The sequence below is a fragment of the Trachemys scripta genome, chromosome 14 (genome assembly GCF_013100865.1).
Source record: "Trachemys scripta elegans isolate TJP31775 chromosome 14, CAS_Tse_1.0, whole genome shotgun sequence".
Taxonomy (NCBI): Eukaryota; Metazoa; Chordata; order Testudines; family Emydidae; genus Trachemys; species Trachemys scripta.
Window position 1 is genome coordinate 19,828,310 of NC_048311.1, and position 17,581 is coordinate 19,845,890.

Sequence of the window (17,581 nt, forward strand, 5' to 3'; positions counted from 1 at the left end):
TGGTGCAACATACTCTAGTTTGGAGCACACCCAAGTGGCCCAGATTTTAAAAGTGACTTTGGGATCCCAGTTGTAGATGCCTGGAAGGGGGGGGGTCTAATTTTCAGAAAGTGCTGATGGTGTCTTTGCAAAACAGGCCCTTGAAGGTATACTCATACTTACTCTGGAAAATCTTGGCCAGTATATTATAGCAGATCATTCCATTGCCATTCTCTTTGGGGTGCTCTACCAGTCTCTTGACCTGGGTTTTCTTGAGTGGTTTGCATGGGTCTGACTAGGTACCTGAGCTTTGGTGGTGGAAATTGTTCAGAGGAATTGAATAGGGTAGCTGAGATGCACAATATCAAGATGCTCATAAATCCATGGTAGGAATCAGGAAGGGCAGAGATCAAGGTACCTGTGAACGTGCTGGAGGGTTTATCTTCCCTAGCAGAAGATCCATATTCAAAAATCACTGCCCCAGAAAGTTCATGTGAAATTCATGGTACTGGATTTTGGGAGTGGGGGAAGGACAATTAGTGTGTGTGTGTGTGTGTGTGTGTGTGTGTGTGTGTGTGTGTGTAACCAGTGCAATCTCCGGGTAGAAATACAGTAAAATCAGATATTTTATCATAATGGTGTCTGATATCATTGTCACGCTCTTACTTTTGGGAGGAGCCCAGATGCAATGGCAAAGGTTGCCTGAATGAACCCCGGGCTGGATGGAGAGATCACATACCCGGGATTCAACTGATCCCTAAGTTCAGGGCCAGCAAGGACCTCGCCCCTTCCATGCATACACACTAGGGTTCGTGCACCTTCCCTTGCAACCCTGAGCAGGGTCAGCTGTAAGGTGCCGGTCTGTTTAGAGGGCATTGGCCACTGTGATCATAATTTTAAAGTAGGTCAAATTTTTTATTTAAAGTACTTGTGTCCCCCGCCCCAGCCATGTTTCCGAAGAGCACTGCAAAACCAGGCTCTTGTGCTCAAACTTTTCGAGTTTAAAAAAAACTGGCCCTCGCATATTTAAACTGCTGCTTTCCATGTTTCTAATTTAGGAGTCTTTTTAAATGATAAAACCACAGCATTGTGGCTGGCCTGTGACTGAAGAATGTCTATTTCATTGTGTGTTTCTTTTCAAACCGATTGTGATGGATTGTATTTCTTGAGCCTTCCAAAGGAAGGTGAAGCTGATACAAGGGCTAACTAAATTCTTAAGTCATCCTCTCTGCCCATGCAGGGATAAGAGATTTCTGTGAGTTTTGTTACTTAACATCTGCAAGAACCCAGTGAAAGGTGCTGTCCGCTCATGGAGAGAGAATGGGTGTCTGTGTTTTATGCCACAGCTTCTTGCACCTCCTGTGAGCTGTGCTACATCAGATCTTGCTTTTGCAGTCACAAGCTTTATTGCCTATCACACGGCACCTAAAAGCAAAGATGAAAACAGTTTCCAAAATCATTTTGCCTCTATATTTCTTCATTATTCAATTATGGTGCACTGGCTTCTGGGCATCTTGCAGATGCCGCAAAGCAAAACACCAATAGATTCTGCCTATGTAGGGAGTAGGGTGACCAGATGTCCCGATTTTGGGGTCTTTTTCTTATATAGGCTCCTATTACCCCCCACCCTTTGTCCCGATTTTTCACACTTGCTGTCTGGTCACCCTAGTAGGGAATAATAAAGCTGTCTGACCAATCATTCCAGTCCAGCATACGGGAGATCGGGAGGGAGACACCCTCCATCATCTAAGCCCAACATGAAGCAAATACTTGGCTGAAACTCCTGAAGGCTGGCAGACTCGGGCGGTGTCTACGCTCGAAGTGTTACTGGTGTAAGAATACCAATAGACTATACCTACAAAGTGTTTCTAGTGTGGCTCCAGCTATATTGCTTTGCTCCAGTTGAGCAAAACCACCTCCACGAGCAAAACAAGCTATACCCGTAAAAGCACAGCTTATAACGGGTCTACACTCGGGGTTTTTGCTGGGACAGCTATGTCCATCAGGGACTGCCCTCGCTGTTCCAGCAGAAATCCATAGCGTACCCACAGTCTCAGGCTCCAGTTGGCCACCTAAGAGAGCGTGATCTGTAATAGGGGATCAACGGATCAGTCAGTGTGACAGTGGAGAGGGAGAGAGGTGGCCCCTAAAGCTGAGCAGTGTAATGAACGTGAGAGGAAACAGCGCTGCTAAGGCATCTCCTCCCTGGACGTCTGGGATAGTAGCAAGAGGGGAGGGTTACAAAAGAAGGGTTTCCTCACCACAGTTCCTCCCAGGCTGTTGCAACCTGTGCACCCAACTGAAACTCTAATTGGAATGATCCCCTGTGCAGCCCTGAATAGGAAACAAGGACTGAGACCTGTGGGCGACGCAGACTGAGATGGACTGGTCCGTGCTGCAGTAGGAAGGGGAGGAAGGGGTTTCTCTCCTGTGCTGTGAGGAAGCGTATACGCTCTTTGCCAGGCACTGTGCCCTTGGGGTTCATTGCTGGCCCTTGCAAATGAAAACCACTTGTCTCTAGCTAAAAAGGTTTGGCTCTCCAGAGCTGGGAGTGAAAGCAGATGCTATTGGGAGCCCTTGTGAAACCGTGAGGGAGGTTTGCAGTGTCATTGAATGGTTATGAGCAGCTTTTAAAGGGTAAGGAAAGAACTCAGCCCTCCCACACCAGTTGCGTCTCCACCATCTGATCAATGGACTAGCATTAACCTCCACTTGGAAGGTCACTGGAGAGAGAGTGTGCTTATTCTGCCACTGGGCAGAAGGTCCTGGCCCAATTGTATGTCAGTGGCGGTGGGCAGAGGGGATGAGATGTAAAACTAGTGTCTGGCTGTCTGGATCTTTAGGGGATCTCATAGCATTTTTCACAAGAGTGAGGGCTGTTAACACATCCTGGCCAATTTTATCTCTGCCTACTTCAGCTTCCCCCCTGCATTTTCAGCTGGAAAGAAAATCCCTGTCTCACCCAAACCCAGCTGTTTAATGGTTTGTTGGATACTGTTAAACAGATGCTGAGTTTCACCCCAGAAGTGGTCGCAACTCAGAAGGTGCCTACACTAAGCTAGGAAATGGTTGCAAGGACATCAGTGGGATAAATGGCTAGTAGTCTCACTTGCCCTTGTATAAGTGTTTTGGACATCGTCCAGGCACAGCACTCCTACCAGTGCTTTCTGGGACTTCTAAAGTCCTAGCCCATAGTGCACATCATTGCTGCATAGAACATGCTCTCATAACCAGCCACTGCATTATGGGATGGAGTTAGCAGGACCAGCTGAACCGGTGCAGCTGCAACATTTGTGGCTTCCTGTCCCCATGGGGGAGAAATCACTGTAGATTACACAGCTTCAGCAGAACAGAGTCAAAGCCCTCGTCCTGTGTGCTGCCAACAGCTGGTACCGCCAGTGCTGTGTGGACACCACTCTGTGCCCGTTCTGCAGCAGATATGAGTCTGCGACACCCCCAGCTATGGAGCCTGTCCTCTTTAGCTCAAGCTGTAGCAACTCATACTTTTAGCTTGGAAGGTCCCTGGAATGTCAGACAAGATAGTGCTTATTACGCTTATGGGCAGTGAACGTGTGACGTGCTCCTGGCTAAAAGACACTATTTAAATGTAAGACCAAGCCCATCCTTATCTGTGTACACACCACACATACATTAAATATATAGTAGCCAGAGCATCTTGTCTCTTTCCTTTGAGATTTCCTAGGCTGCTTTTCTTTCTGATTGTGGGGTTCTCTGGGTTCCCATCCTTCCCTCTCACACATCAAGTGAACAGGAATTCAGATCCTTTCGATAGGCCAGGGGTGGGCAAACTACGGCCCACGGGCTGGATCCCGCCTGCAAGCCGTTTTAAGCTGGCCCGCGAGCTCCCACTGGGGCGCCAGGTCGGGGGCCACACCACGTGGCTCCCGGAAGCCGTGTCATGGCCCCGCTCCAAGGATCAGGGGCCGTTCCACACGTAGGAGCAGGAACATGCCACTGCTTCCGGAAGCCGCTTGAGGTAATCGCTGCTTGGAGCCTGCACCCCTGAGTCTCTCCCCACACCCCAACCCCCTGCCCCAGCCCTGATCCCCCTCCTGCTCTCCCAATGCCCTCGATCCCAGCACAGAGCACCCTGCACCCCAAACCTCAGCCCCGCCCCAAAGCCTGCATCCCCAACCAGAACCTTCACTCCTGCCCGTGCCCCAGCCCTGATCCCCTTCTGAACCCCTCAGTCCCAGCCCAGAGCACCCTCCTACACCCCAACCCCAATTTTGTGAGCATTCATGGCCCACCATACAATTTTATTCCCCGATGTGGCCCTCAGGCCAAAAAGTTTGCCCACCCTTGCGATAGGCATCTCTTGAAGGGGATGGCCGTTGCTGCTGTTAACTCATCTGTCTAGTAATTTGCAATCAGATAAACTGTTTGTGAGAGGGAAGAGTGCCGGTAAAACAAAACTTGTAACTCTGCTTCCCGTAACTAGAGAGGAGTTGCTTCTCTGAAATCTGCTCCACCCGGTCAGAAACCCCCGCTGGAGAACAGACATCTCAGCGTGTCCCTTTCCAGCATTAGGGAGAATAATTCCCTTTCCATTCCAGTAATACAGTGGGATGATTAACTGGATTAGCTCTTTCCAGTGGCCTAAGTACAGAGCTGAGCTGCAGAGTCTGGAGTAGGCCCAGCTTGACCTCAATCAAACACGATCACCTGCACCCGAGCCACATTTCTTATTCCCCACCCCCTCTGATGCAGTGGCCTTTGGTTTGAAGACAGCTTCTGCTATTGACAAACTCACGGGAATGGAGTCTGGATGATTCTCTCCTGTGCTGCGTTTAGATGTACAGTGAACTCCACCCTCTAAAGCCCCACAGCTGGCTTCACACCCTGGACCAGGACCTCAACACCACATCCTCGCCTTCGACACTGTGCGTGGCTCCGACTCTGCCTGCATCTTCACACATGTTCCATTCAGTTCCCCGTCACAGGCCCTGTGCTTTGCCCTCTCTCCCTGCTGTTCCCTTCTCATTCAGCCCCCACACCTGAAACAGTGTTTTACTTCCCACCCATTAACAATCGCCCCCTTGGGTTCCCACTCCTTTTGCAAAGCCTTCCCTGGTCCATCTTATCCCTGACAGCTCTGCTTCAGAGCCTTTCTTGTTTCAGTTGCATTGCCTGGGTCTGAGTTGAACTGTAAGATGCCTCCTTGGGTGTCTGTAAAGTGCCACGTTCTCTTACAACCCTCAATAGCTAATAATGTGAAAGAAACTGAGGATCCAGCCGGGGATCAGAGGAACGCAGCCTCAGTCCCTCCCCAATGCTAGACCCCCGATGGAGTCCACAAGCAGGGGAGAAAGTATAGCTCAAGATCTATTGAACGAGGCCCCTGTGCATTTCCGGTTGCTGTTAAAATGGTCAGGGTGAGATAAAGAGTGTGGTTTCCTCTGAGCATATGAACAAGGGGAGGGGCGGAGGAGGTGATGCTGGTGAGGAGGGCTGTTCAAGCCTAAATAAGCAGGGCTGTAGCTGTGTTCTCTGGGGCTTGGCCTCCTGCATCCAGCACAGACTTGCTCTGATCCACCCCAGCATGGAGTCCGTCAGCGAGATGCCAGCGGGGGACGGCCCTGGGGAGGACAGCAGTGACGTATGTGGTCTCTTTACTCTCATTTTAAACAGGTGTTTACATTGCATGCTATGCGTCTCTGATTTCATGCCTGGTGTTCTCACTTCCCCTTGCTCCTACTTCGCTCAGAGCTTGAGACGTTGCTGCACAGAGCTTCTTCTGGGGTTTAATTGTTGGCACACGGAGGGACTAGGAGGAGAGCCAGGGGCTACTAAGTCCTGAGGTTCCCCTGAGGTCCAAAATTGAGGGATAAAGTCTCCAACCTAGAAGGAGATGAGAGTTCTCAACACCTTGGAGAAGGTGCTTGGCCCTATATTATCTGTGTCTACACTAAACGCTCTCAATCCTTCACCACTGCTGTAGCACTGTTGCTCCTCCATCAATTCTGGCAATCGGGCACTCCAGTGTAGACTTCAAGCAGGTCTAGATTACCTGGTGGTAAAAACACTGCTGGCTGGTCTACATTAGCACTGCCACTGTGCCAAGCACCACTGGAGCGATAATGGTGGGAGATTAAGAAGAGAAACCTCATTGTAGTCATGGTTATTGAGTAGCAAGGGCAAAAGTGCCCAGTCAGAGATTGATGCAGGCAGGGACTAGGGCATCGGCACTATGCTTCTTTGCCAGAGATGTTCCACCGTTGCAATTCTACCAGTGAAGAAGGACATACTCTGAATATCCTCCTCCACAGCTGAGGGCATCTGCCCTGGGATTGTTGATCCACAGTCTTAGGGTCCTTTTGGGCGCCTCACTGCTACTGTATTCCTAAGTAGCACTAGCAGCTAAAAATACTACTTCCATCTGCAACAAGCCCAAAGACTGTACAACAGCTGATCCTAGGCAGGCTTGATTACTGCAGCTCAAAGCCACGTGCTCTGGAAAAATCTCCCACTAGTACAAAACACAGCAGCCTATGTGCTTCGTCGTAAAGGTTCCTGGGACCACATCTTGGCGCTAGCTGCACTGGCTCCCCAAGCTAATCTGTCCTAATAATCAAAGCCCTCCATGGGATTGGCCATAGCTATCTGGCAGGTCGTCTCTCCCTCTGCAAGTCTGATTTTCCACATCAGGTATGTTCTGCCTGACCAATGAAACTGTCCACTAACAAGAGAGCCTCAGGAGTGCAGGAGACTTTCACAAGACCTGGACCTAAACTGTGAAACTCCTCCCACTCAAGGCAAGACTGACCACAGGCCTCAGGACGTTCTGCACTAACTGCAAACTCTGGTTCTTCAGCTTAGCTTTTCCATAATAATCTCCGTGCACACACACATGAGCAAAAGAACAAAAAACCAACCAACCCCAGAACAAAAACACCCTATCAAATTAATCAAGCTATTTCTCCTATAAGCGGCTGGCAACGCTGACAGACCCTAGTCATCGGCAGGCGGGATCAAACCGGGGCCTCTGCAACTTAAAGCATGAACCTCTACTGCATGAGTTAAAAGCCAACTGGCAGTTAGCTAAGGCTGTAGAACAGACTCATTTGATCTCTCTTAGTGGTCTTGGTGCCACTAGATGGGACAGAACACCACACCCAGGAGGTGTGTGGGTTACACTGGCAAGAAAGAAAGAGACGGTTGTTTCTATATGGGGGGCCACGAAAGTGTCGAGAGAGAGAGCGAGCCAAAAGCAGCTTCTACCCTCCCCTCTTACAGTCCCGCTGCAGCCTACGACTGGGGAAGAAGTGGAACTGGGGTCCAGCAGATAAGGGATTGTATTGAGGAGGAACAAAGGCCTTTCCACGTGTGCTTGAAACAGTGCTGCACCTATGGCTCAGTCCGAAGGGTGGTTGGAGGGCTGGGAGGCTTTTGATCCACAGAAACAGCTTCCGGGAGAAAGGTCATTACACTCTGCTTCCGGGGGAAGGACAATACTCTGTTTCAAGCAGGGGGTAGGGGACAATATAAATGCAGTGTTTCCAAGACTGGAGGTGCTCCAAGGACCGGGAGGCTGCAGAAGCTGGAATGTGCTGCTTTTAGAGAGGATCGTTGCAAGCAGAGCTATTCAGGAACCGAAGAGTGAAATACAGCTTCCAGCTGTCTCCAGCGATTTGCGAGGGATAACCTAGCAGACTGGAAGAACGGGGGTAGAAATGGCTTTCCCTCCCCCCTATAGTTTTAAGGATCAAATTCATCCTGGGTGTAACTACTGACTTCAGTCAAATACCTCTGGGATTACTTTGGCCCTAATTTTTGTATTAAAAAATTTGTTTCCATCTCTTTTTTTTTTTTTTTTTTTTTTTTACCACACAGATCCTGTAAGTAATGCAGCTATTACACCTCTGCCATTCCAGTGCTACTGAGCCCTCGTCTGCCTCTGCATGTTTACCATCACTTGGTACTTCGCTCTTGGACCTTTCCTGCGCTGTGGGGGCTGCCTTTGGTGAAACTGAATGGTGGTTTTGTGATGCGCGTATGTGTGTGCTGAGCCCTGAGCTAAAAGGACCACTCATTTCACTTGCGGCCTAAGGAAAATTTGAAACTGATCTCTTGCAAGGCGCTGTGATAACGCTTTTTCACACTGTCCTTTAACTGTCCCACGCTTGATTTCTTGTGCCTAGTCATTATGCTGCTGCGAGACTAATGCTACAGGTCACATGAGAATTTAAACCATACCATGTCCAGTTAAAACATAACCTAATCACCCAGTTTGTGGTGGTGAAATCACCACTCGTCAGGCGATGCTACGTGCTAGGAATGTGTTGCTCAGTTCTCGGGCTGTGGTTGAGTGAGTGAATATCTGTGAAATAAAGGCCCACTCACCTTCTGAGTTAACTGGGTGTGCACTAGCCCAGTGGTTCTCAACCAGGGGTCTGGGGCCCCCTAGAGGGTAGCAAGCAGGTTTCAGGGGGGCCACCAAGCAGGGCCAGCATTAGACTCGCTGGGGACCAGGGTAGAAAGCCAAAGCCCCACTACATGGGGCTGAATCCCAGGGCCCTGACCCCGCCACCCAGGGCTGAAGCCTACGCTATGTAGCTTCACGTGGGGCCCTGGGGCCCGAGGCAATTGCCCTGCTTGATACCCCCTAACGCTGCCTCTGGCTTTTATATGCAGAAAACCAGCTATTGTGGCACAGGTGGGCTGTGGAGTTTTTATAGCCTGTTGTGCGGGCCTCAGAAAGAAAAAGGTTGAGAATCCCTGCACTACCCCTACTACCAGGCAGAGAAGTCTTTGAAGAGAAATAACTTGGTGCTTGTGAGGACTTGCTGGTATCTTTGGCTTTGGCAGAGGAAAGGACATTGGCTGGAAAGGTCCCATTTTGTTTAGAGATGAGCTTGAGCCGCAAAGCTGGGAGCTCAACTTCCCCAAAGTTTGGGGGTTGTTGGGATCAGAAGTGCTGGTCCCACCCATTAAACAAAAAAGGACCAGATCGATGGCCCACTTGGATCGGCTCCAAACGTGCGCCATGCTTGGGTGTTGTAGATCCAGAAGCATGTCTCATTTTTGGTTTTGATTGAGTTGCTTTTTACGTAATGCACAAAGTTAAGCAAGTTTTCAAAAATTCACCCCGCTGCAATATAGGATCCACCATGTTATCATGACCCACGTATTATAAAGTAAACAACGCTTGATACTAGAGATCAAACATTTTGTTGTTGTTCATAGCAAAGGTCAAATGTGTAACCTTCAGACGATCAGATACTATTATTACCCCTTCTCCATTAAGAGGAGGCACTCATATATCAACAAGGAGCAACATAATGATGCTGTCTGGACAGTATTTCCTTCCTGGAAAACACAGTTAGGATTTATATGTCCTCTTGGCTTTTCTGTGTTAATTTTTTTTTTTAAATGGAGATAGCCTATCTCCTAGAACTGGAAGGGACCTTGAAAGGTCATCAAGTCCAGCCCCCTGCCTTCACTAGCAGGACCAAGTACTGATTTTGCCCCAGACCCCTAAGTGGCCCACTTAAGGATTGAACTCACAACTCTGGGTTTAGTAGGCCAATGCTTAAACCACTGAGCTATCCCTCCCCCATCAGTAACTTTATAAACCCAAAACAACACTGTCTCAAAGGGAAATCACACTGACTGTGTGACATGACAATAAAATGCAAACATCATGGTGTTTCTAGGAAAACAAGCTGTACAGAGAAAGTGTGGGGGTTAGTGGCTCCTTTCTACAAATCTTAGCCATTTATTCATAAAGAAGCCTCTAGTCACCTTGCGCCATAATCCCTGGAATTCCCCAAACCTTTATACCGAGAATCTCATCTGTCCTTTCTTTCATCATAAGAGCATAAGAAGGGCCATACTGGGTCAGACCAAAGGTCCATCTAGCCCAGTATCCTGTCTTCTGACAGTGGCCAATGCCAGGTGCCCCAGAGGGAATGAACAGAACAGGTAATCGTCAAGTGATCCATGCCATCGTCCACTCTCAGCTTCTGGCAAACAGAGGCTAGGGACACCATCCCTGCCCCTCCTCGCTCATCACCATTAATGGACCTATCCTCCATGAACGTATCTAGTTCTTTTTTGAATCAATCATGCATACTACTGACCTTCATAATGAATAGAACAAGATACTCATATACCACATAGCTCAAACGCCACACTAGCATCTCTCCTATTCTTTTGAATGTATCTGTCCCTCACCAGTAACTCCTGAACTGAGTCGAGATGTGTTTGCTCCAAGCCTGCACTCTTGCTCCTGGCGTCATGAATGCTGGATTCTAAGGAACTGTCTGTAGCAAAGGGCTCTGCTGCCACTTTTGATCGGCTGCCTTACTGGCCTGGATAATTGAATTGGAAGAAATTGTCTCTTCCTCCTGATGGGGGATTTTTTTCTTCCCAGTGTTGAACAGCCACCTGTTTAGAATGGATTTCTGTGTCCACAGTAGCACCACCAGACTAGAATGTGAAACATTCAAAAGTACCAGGAGATCCCAGATCTCCTTAGAGAAGCATCTGGTGCTTCCGTAAAGGCCTCGCTTTTAACTGTACTGAACCCAGGACCTGAGTGAAGAATGTGCTGCACTCCCTAGGCACATAGGATTGGTCATACCAAATGACCATGTGTCCTTCAGCAGTGGCCAATATTTGAGGCTTCAGAGCTAGGGAGATCAACCCAGGTGGTCAGTTCTGCTCTTCTGATGGTGAGTGTGGGGGGAGAGGAAATTCCCTTCCTGAGGCAACAAACTGACACCTGCAAGGTTACTGAGCCCAGCTACACGTGCTCCACACCCCCTAACTGTCCCCTGTCTGCTTCTGCCCCTTGCAGAGCTGACCGGGGAATGGAGGGATGAGTTGGGGCTGACTAGGGGATTCATGGGACCTTGTTGGGTAGTATGTCCCAGTCCCCCTCTCCTGCTTTTCCCCTCCAAGTGCCTCCCACTGCCCCCTTGAAATAAATCCATTGGGTGGAGCTGCTCTGATAGGGAAAGTGCTGCACAGTACTGATGCCAAGCAGGAGGAGTATTTTGTTAGACACCCCACGCCTCGTCGCCACACCAAACCCTAGGCGTGCAGAACCTGCCTGTATCCCTTGTTAAACTGAAACCTCAGAAAGGTTTGTTCTGCCTGCCGTGAGGGAAGATGTCCCGATTTTACAGGGACAGTCCTGATATTTGGGGCTTTTTAGGCTCCTATTACCCCTCACCCCCTGTCCCGATTTTTCACACTTGCTGTCTGGTCACCCTATCACAAGTTCATAACAGCTCAGAACAAGAACCTCCAGGAATGGGTCATGTCCTTCTAACCTGTACCAGGGAGGAATGGGGCCTCCCTTGTACAAAAGCTTCTGCCCTTTTGCTGGATGCAAAAGCAGGGCTTGAGTCAGTTTAACTCAGGCTATTTATCTAAAAGACCTTTTTGTGTCTGTTGGTTCTCTAGAGACTCTGGTTTGAAGCAGTATATGCGAGCCTCTCCGAGTGTTGGTGCCTCTTGGGAGGTGTTAAACCTGAGTGAATTTGCCTAATCACCCCCCTGCTGTCCTAGCGCCTGAAGGGCTGTGGTCCCCCACCCCTAGGGAAGTCCATATGATCCCTGGCTCACAATGCTACATGCACGTAATACAGCTATTGGAGGAAGTTAATGCATCTGTCACAATCTACATGTCGTTTTTAAAAGCATGCAGAGAGGAGAAGGAAGCACCCGTGGCCTTGTTGCATTCTCAGAAAAAACATCTGATGAAAAAACGGTTGTTACGCCATCAAAACTGAATGGAAACGTGTCTCTGTCTTTCTTGTTTCTTCTAGATGGACCTGTCCCACCGATTTTCCAGGCGAGAGGTATGAGTCTGGCATTGTTTCTTTAATCAATGGAGTGTTGGTAAAAGGGTTGGCAGCCCTGCATATGGATGTCCTTCTTTCTATCCATATAGACAGGCAGTGGCAATGCAACCTTCCCTGCAATGTTCCTTAGCGCAGGTTCCAGCCTTACAGAGTACTAGTCCTCTGTGGAGACTGCCAACAAAGACGCTAATTAGTGGCAATTGCCATGTTGACAAAACACCTCAGAACTAGGCTTGATTATAACAATGTCCAGTCGCTACCAGCCTGCTCCGGCTTCAGCTATTCCCGCTAGCAAAGCACGGGGAAGTGCAGTGCTGTAAAATCTGCCCGAAAGCAAGTGTGTTCTACTGAGCATGGGCCAATGCTGAAGGGGGAGTATTACAGGCTTGATTTGAGGCATGGGATAACATGGCCAGGAGCTTTCTAGACAGTACGTCCTGCTGCTTATTCTGGGCAGCAGACGCAATTTGTGAAGGGAGAGCAAACACGTTTCCCCTTGTGTTTTATGGAGGAAACATTTAACAGTACAATCCGTACACATACCCACACCCCGCCCCAGAAAAGACATCACCCACACAATGACTAGCTCACACAATGTCTAGTAGAGGAGCTGACTGTGATCTGTCACCCTCTTGCCCTGCAGCTCAACCTCTTGTACGAGGAGGTTCTCTACACCATCCTGCACCGCAAGGGCAAGCCCGAACCCGCCTATGTTGCCGATGCCGATGAATTGTACGAGTATGTACAAAAGGTCAGTCCCTGGGCCCATCCAGGTCAAGGGAAAGTGCATGTCCTGCAGCTCCTTGAAACCCTGCCCTACGTTCCTGTCCTCTTGCTATCCTGCCATCGGGCGGGGGCTCGCTCGCTACCTCTAGCTTGCAAAACTCCCTCAGTCCCATATTGGGAAGAGGCCCCCTCCATGCCGCAACCCTGGAGTTCCCTCTGTCCCACACTGAGCGGGAGTTCTTCTCGCCATATTTCAGATCCCCGCAGCTGCTGCTGCTGCTCTGCAGAGCAGGAACAAGGCATGAATCTTTTCTCCGAGCTCCTGCAGTTAGAGGGGGCCTGCCGGACACAGGCGTGAGTCATAGAGCAGCAGGAGTAACGCCAGCCAGCTGCCTGAGCGGGGTCGCAGGAGGGTCGGGCCCCTGGGAGTGGGAAGAAAATAATAACCACAGGGAAGGGGAAGGGCAGCAGAGTCTGCTCAGGGGCTGGGGGCGGAAGTGCAGCTGAGAGGAGCAGTCTGGCCGAGAAGAAGCTATTATCTAGGGGAAGGACAGTCTAGGAAGTCTGTCTGGACCGCGCCCAAGTGTTCATGAGTCTGGGTCCTGATTAGGCTCAATTTAAGCTGTTCTCTCCTTTCCCATCAAACCCTTTGTGAGTGCCAGCTGGCTCCCAGAGGAAGGGAGTAGTGGTCCCACATGGGAAGCCCTTGGATGTATCCCAGGTCCCATTGTTATAAAGCCAACCCTATATCTTCTGTAATATTTAAAACAGGCCTTCAGCATGGACCCGGAGGAGCATCACGTTATACTGCAGCGGGTCAGAGAGTTGGAGGTAAAGTCTGCTCATCTCCCCCAGATCACACCACCCATAAGTAGGGGCATTCTCCATACATTTCTATTCCGCAGTCACCTGCAATGCCAGCAGAATTTGTGCCGGGTCACTTCCCCCTGTGGGCCCAGGCCAGGTAAAACTCCCATTGAGTTCAACAGGGTCAGCTCGTGTGTGTACATGAATGTGTGACAGATACAGGCATCATCCCTTAAGTGGGTGCCCGCCCCAGGGCAGCGCATCTGTAGGAAGAACTCAAGGGATTCCCCATTGTACAGAGTGGTAACATGTTCAGGTGACATGGCCGTGTGTATCTATAGCCTGCACACGTGCTACTGACCTCAGTGCTTCAGTTATGTGGAACAACATAGAGGCTAGGTCAATGCCAGAGGGATGTTTAATATGGATATCCCCAAGGATTGGTCCTAAACCCTGTGCCCTATTTAGGTAGGACAGCAGCTGGTTAGCTGGGTGGCCTATCCATAGTCCAAGTTTGTCCCTTGATACTGACAGTCATTGCTATCAAATCCGGATTAAAGTCTTATGTTTTGGGGAGCAAGGAGGGAAACCAACCAGCCAGGGTGAGATTCTGGAAAGAGGTAGGTGACGTATATGGGATGATCCCCCACCTGTCAGCTTTTGTCCCCTCTGCAAAGTCTGTGGGGCTGAAAGACCAGTTACGAAAAGGAGGTAGGAGCCAGACCGTGGGAACGACTGCACAGGAGCTGGAGGTGAAATTTCCAGCTCAGGAAGATGAGCTAGCACGCTAAAAGCAGAAGTGTCGCTGTGGTGGTGTGAGCGGCAGGATGGGCTGTCTGCACCGCATACAGTCCTGTCTGGGACCCGAGCCCATCCCACTGTCCGAGCCATGGCAGCTACACTTCTATTTTTAGCCTGCTAGCACGAGTATGTCGACCTGAGCTGGAAGTTACATCTCCAGCTTCGGTGTTGACATACTCATGAGGCATGTTCCCTCCCGCTCAGTGCTCCTTAGTGGAATGACAGAATGCAGCCTGGTGGTCAGCAGCAGCTCTGTCAGGAGCCATCTCTGCTGCCCCCAGGGGAGGGAGTGAATGCTGGAGGAGAGAGACCCTCTGTGCACCTGGCCTGGAGCTGAGGAGCAGGGAGGCTCTAGCTTTTTTGCCGCCCCAAGCACAGCAGGCAGGCTGCCTTCGGTGGCTTGCCTGCGGGTGGTCCACCGGTCCCGCAGCTTCGGCGTACCCGCTGCCGAATTGCCGCTGAATCCACGGGACTGGCGGACCTCCCGCTGGCAAGCCGCCGAAGGCTGCCTGACTGCTGTCCTCACAGGGCGCCCCCCGCGGCACGCGCTTGAGCGCTGGTGCCTGGAGCTGCCGCTGCTGAGGAGTTGGGGGCAATATTTCCCATAAGTCCCTTGTCCTCAGATGCTTCCTTTGGCCTTGCCCACTCTACCGCATATTTCCACGGCTCCCATGGGTGGGAGTGACTGAGCAGCTTCCTCTTTAGTCCCTCGGAAGTTCAGTGACTAATTTGTTCCCCTCCGTGCAGAGGTGGGAGAGGATCAGGGCTCAGAAGTGATTGAAAGTATTGTTGGTGGGTTTGGTTTTTGTTTCTTGAGAGAACTTTGCCACCTCTCTCAGCACTGACCTCTGACAGCAAAAAGAAATAGCTAAAGAGAGTCACACGTGGTGCTGAGGGGATCTGTCCGTCTGCAACTTTCCAATCATATCCTTAAAAGGGATACTATCAACGTCTGAACACGTTGTGATCCCGCTGCTTGTTTAGGTCCAAACTTTGGTCTTCATGATTGATGCAGTCTGGGAGGTAATGTGTGCTAGTGGTTGAAGGGGACTGGCAGGGTCACAGGGCAGGAGGTTATGCTATAAAGACAAGCCTCTGCTTGTTTAGAGTACTTTGTGTGCTTGACAGCACAACGTATGGTCAGTTTCACTCTTTGTCAGTGGTCAGTTGCATTTCCTACACTGCTCTGAAGGGGCTGCTGTGCATCAAGGGGAGAACTCGGCGAGAGGGGAATTACCACAAAAGCTGAATCAGAAATGGCAGCAGGCAGATGTGTACAGAGAGGAAGGAAGGGGAGAGCTATGCTTGATGTTTCCAGAAGCTGGGAGTTTAAGGCAGACACGTGATTATGTGAGAATCAGCTTTCATTTTTTTTAAAAAGTAAGTTTCTAGTCCTCCTGGTTGTGAAGAAATATGACCTGAGTGCTCCATAAAAGCTAAAAAAACCAGAAGGCAAATTTAAAAAAAACCCCTCCAAATCTATTATTTTTAAAAGATCTTTTCTCAGCCATTTTCTCATGATTTTTTGGGGCCTGATATTTGAGTGTGTAGGGTTGGCAATAGTGAAACTGTGTGCTGCTTCTTTGTTTTATCATGGGGTTTACAAATAAATCAAACACACATTCACTTCTGTGTATGATGGAGATTTTTCCTTCAGGTGAGATGAGGTTTGTTTGTTTTTTTAATTCCAGAAACCTATTTTTTGTCTGAAAGTGACTGTGAAGCAAGCCAAAGGCATTCTGGGTAAAGATGTCAGTGGTAAGTGTGATTACATGTATGACACACATACAAATGTACCTGATTAGAGCAGGGGACTGGGAGCCAGGAGATCTGGGTTCTGTTCTCACATCTGCTGTCTGACCTTGGGCAAGTTGGTCGCCCATATCCCTATTTTTAAGATGTGATGTGAGGATTAATTAATGTTTGTGAAGTGCTTTGAGCTCCCAGCTTGAAGGTGCCCAGTGCAAAGTATTGTTATCATTGTTCACTCCCCCCCGAGAGGCAGGCGGACCTTGGTACAAAGGGTGGGTGTTGCATTTTGTCACAATAGCTAATTCTGTTGGAGGATTTTTTTTTTTTAATACCTTGTGGTTGTAGGGCTCAGCGACCCGTACTGCCTGCTGGGGATAGAATCAAAGAGACAAGAGCCTTCCAGCGACAGCAGCTCCCATCCGGAGAACAAGAAGCCATTAAAGGCCGTGGTGAAAGACATGATCCCTGAAGACCAGACCCACCGCACTCAAGTCATAAATCAAACTCTCAATCCTGTGTGGAATGAGACATTTATACTGTAAGTCTTCCCCCTTGTCCCTTCCTTTCCCTTTTCTGCTGCCACAGCTGTCTCCTCTCTGCTTGCAAGGACCATTGGCAAGGAATCTAGGTCCAAAGTTTGGTCTTTGTGATTGACATAAACTGGGAGGTAATGTTGCTAGTAGGTTGTGAGGGGTGGGGGGACTGGCAGGATTACAAGCCAGGATGCTGTGCTATAAACACAAGCCTCTGCTTGTTGGAAAGAGCAGAAGCTCCTGTGTTGTTTTAGCCTGGTAAAGAAATTGGAGACAGTGGAAAAGTGAGGTGCAATGATCTCTCAGGGTATGTCTACGCTGCAAAACCAAAACACCCCTGGCAATGAGTCTCAGAGCCTGGGTCTACAGACTTGGGCTCACGCTCTGGGACTAAAAATAGCCATACAGACATTCCTGCTCCAGCTGGAGCTCAGGCTCTGAGACCCAGCGAAGGGGCTGGGCTATTTTTAGCACCATAGCACAAGCCCCATGAACCCAAGTCTGTAGACCCAGGCTCTGAGACCAGCTGATGTGGGTTTTTTTTAATTTTTGAAGTTGATACGCCTCAGTGGGCATCTGGCTCTTGTCCAGCAGGCCTGGTCTATTGCAGGGATTAGACTTCCTTGGATCTTCTATGAATAATTTTGCCTTGAGTCTTCCATATTTGGCAGCCTGGGGGCTTCTCTTTCTAATATTCTTGGGCAAACCGGAAAAATCTGAAGGTAATCAGCCAAAGGCCTGCCACCACTCTAGGAATCAGAACACAAACGGAGGACTTGGAGCATATTGTCCATCCATAAACCTGGGAGTGCCCTGAGTGAACTAGAGAGCAATTGTGATAGCCCAGCTGTAATAACCAGGGTTTCCAGGGGCCTGACTCGTCTTCATTCATTGACACAAAGCTACACCCCAGCCCTAGACTGTTTCTAGGTTGTGGTGGGGGCGGGGGGAGCTGCCTGCCTTTAATCTCCCTCTCCTTCACCCTCCCTTCCTAATATTTGTGGCCTGTGTGCAAATGCTCTCAAAATCCCAGCAGTAACGTTTTCTGATTCTGTGTCCTGCAGGGAGTTTGATGATGAAGCAAATTCCAGCTTCCATCTGGACATGTGGTGAGTGTGATCGAGCGTACGGACCCATGCCGACTTGGGA

At 49.6% G+C, this 17,581-nt stretch overlaps 1 protein-coding gene across 3 annotated transcripts in view; it reads left to right on the forward strand.

Moving 5' to 3' along the window:
- The window catches only part of UNC13D (unc-13 homolog D), a 49,159-nt gene that overhangs the window by 4,330 nt on the left and 27,248 nt on the right, over window positions 1-17,581 (forward strand). For 2 of the 3 annotated variants that reach the window (XM_034789585.1, XM_034789586.1), the window contains 6 exons: window positions 11,778-11,810; window positions 12,457-12,564; window positions 13,311-13,370; window positions 15,839-15,905; window positions 16,245-16,437; window positions 17,497-17,541. In XM_034789585.1, the coding sequence (XP_034645476.1) occupies window positions 11,778-11,810; window positions 12,457-12,564; window positions 13,311-13,370; window positions 15,839-15,905; window positions 16,245-16,437; window positions 17,497-17,541 (506 nt within the window). Of the gene's footprint in view, window positions 1-5,455; window positions 5,600-11,777; window positions 11,811-12,456; window positions 12,565-13,310; window positions 13,371-15,838; window positions 15,906-16,244; window positions 16,438-17,496; window positions 17,542-17,581 lie in introns of those variants that run through there. The other variant, XM_034789584.1, reaches the window with a different exon arrangement.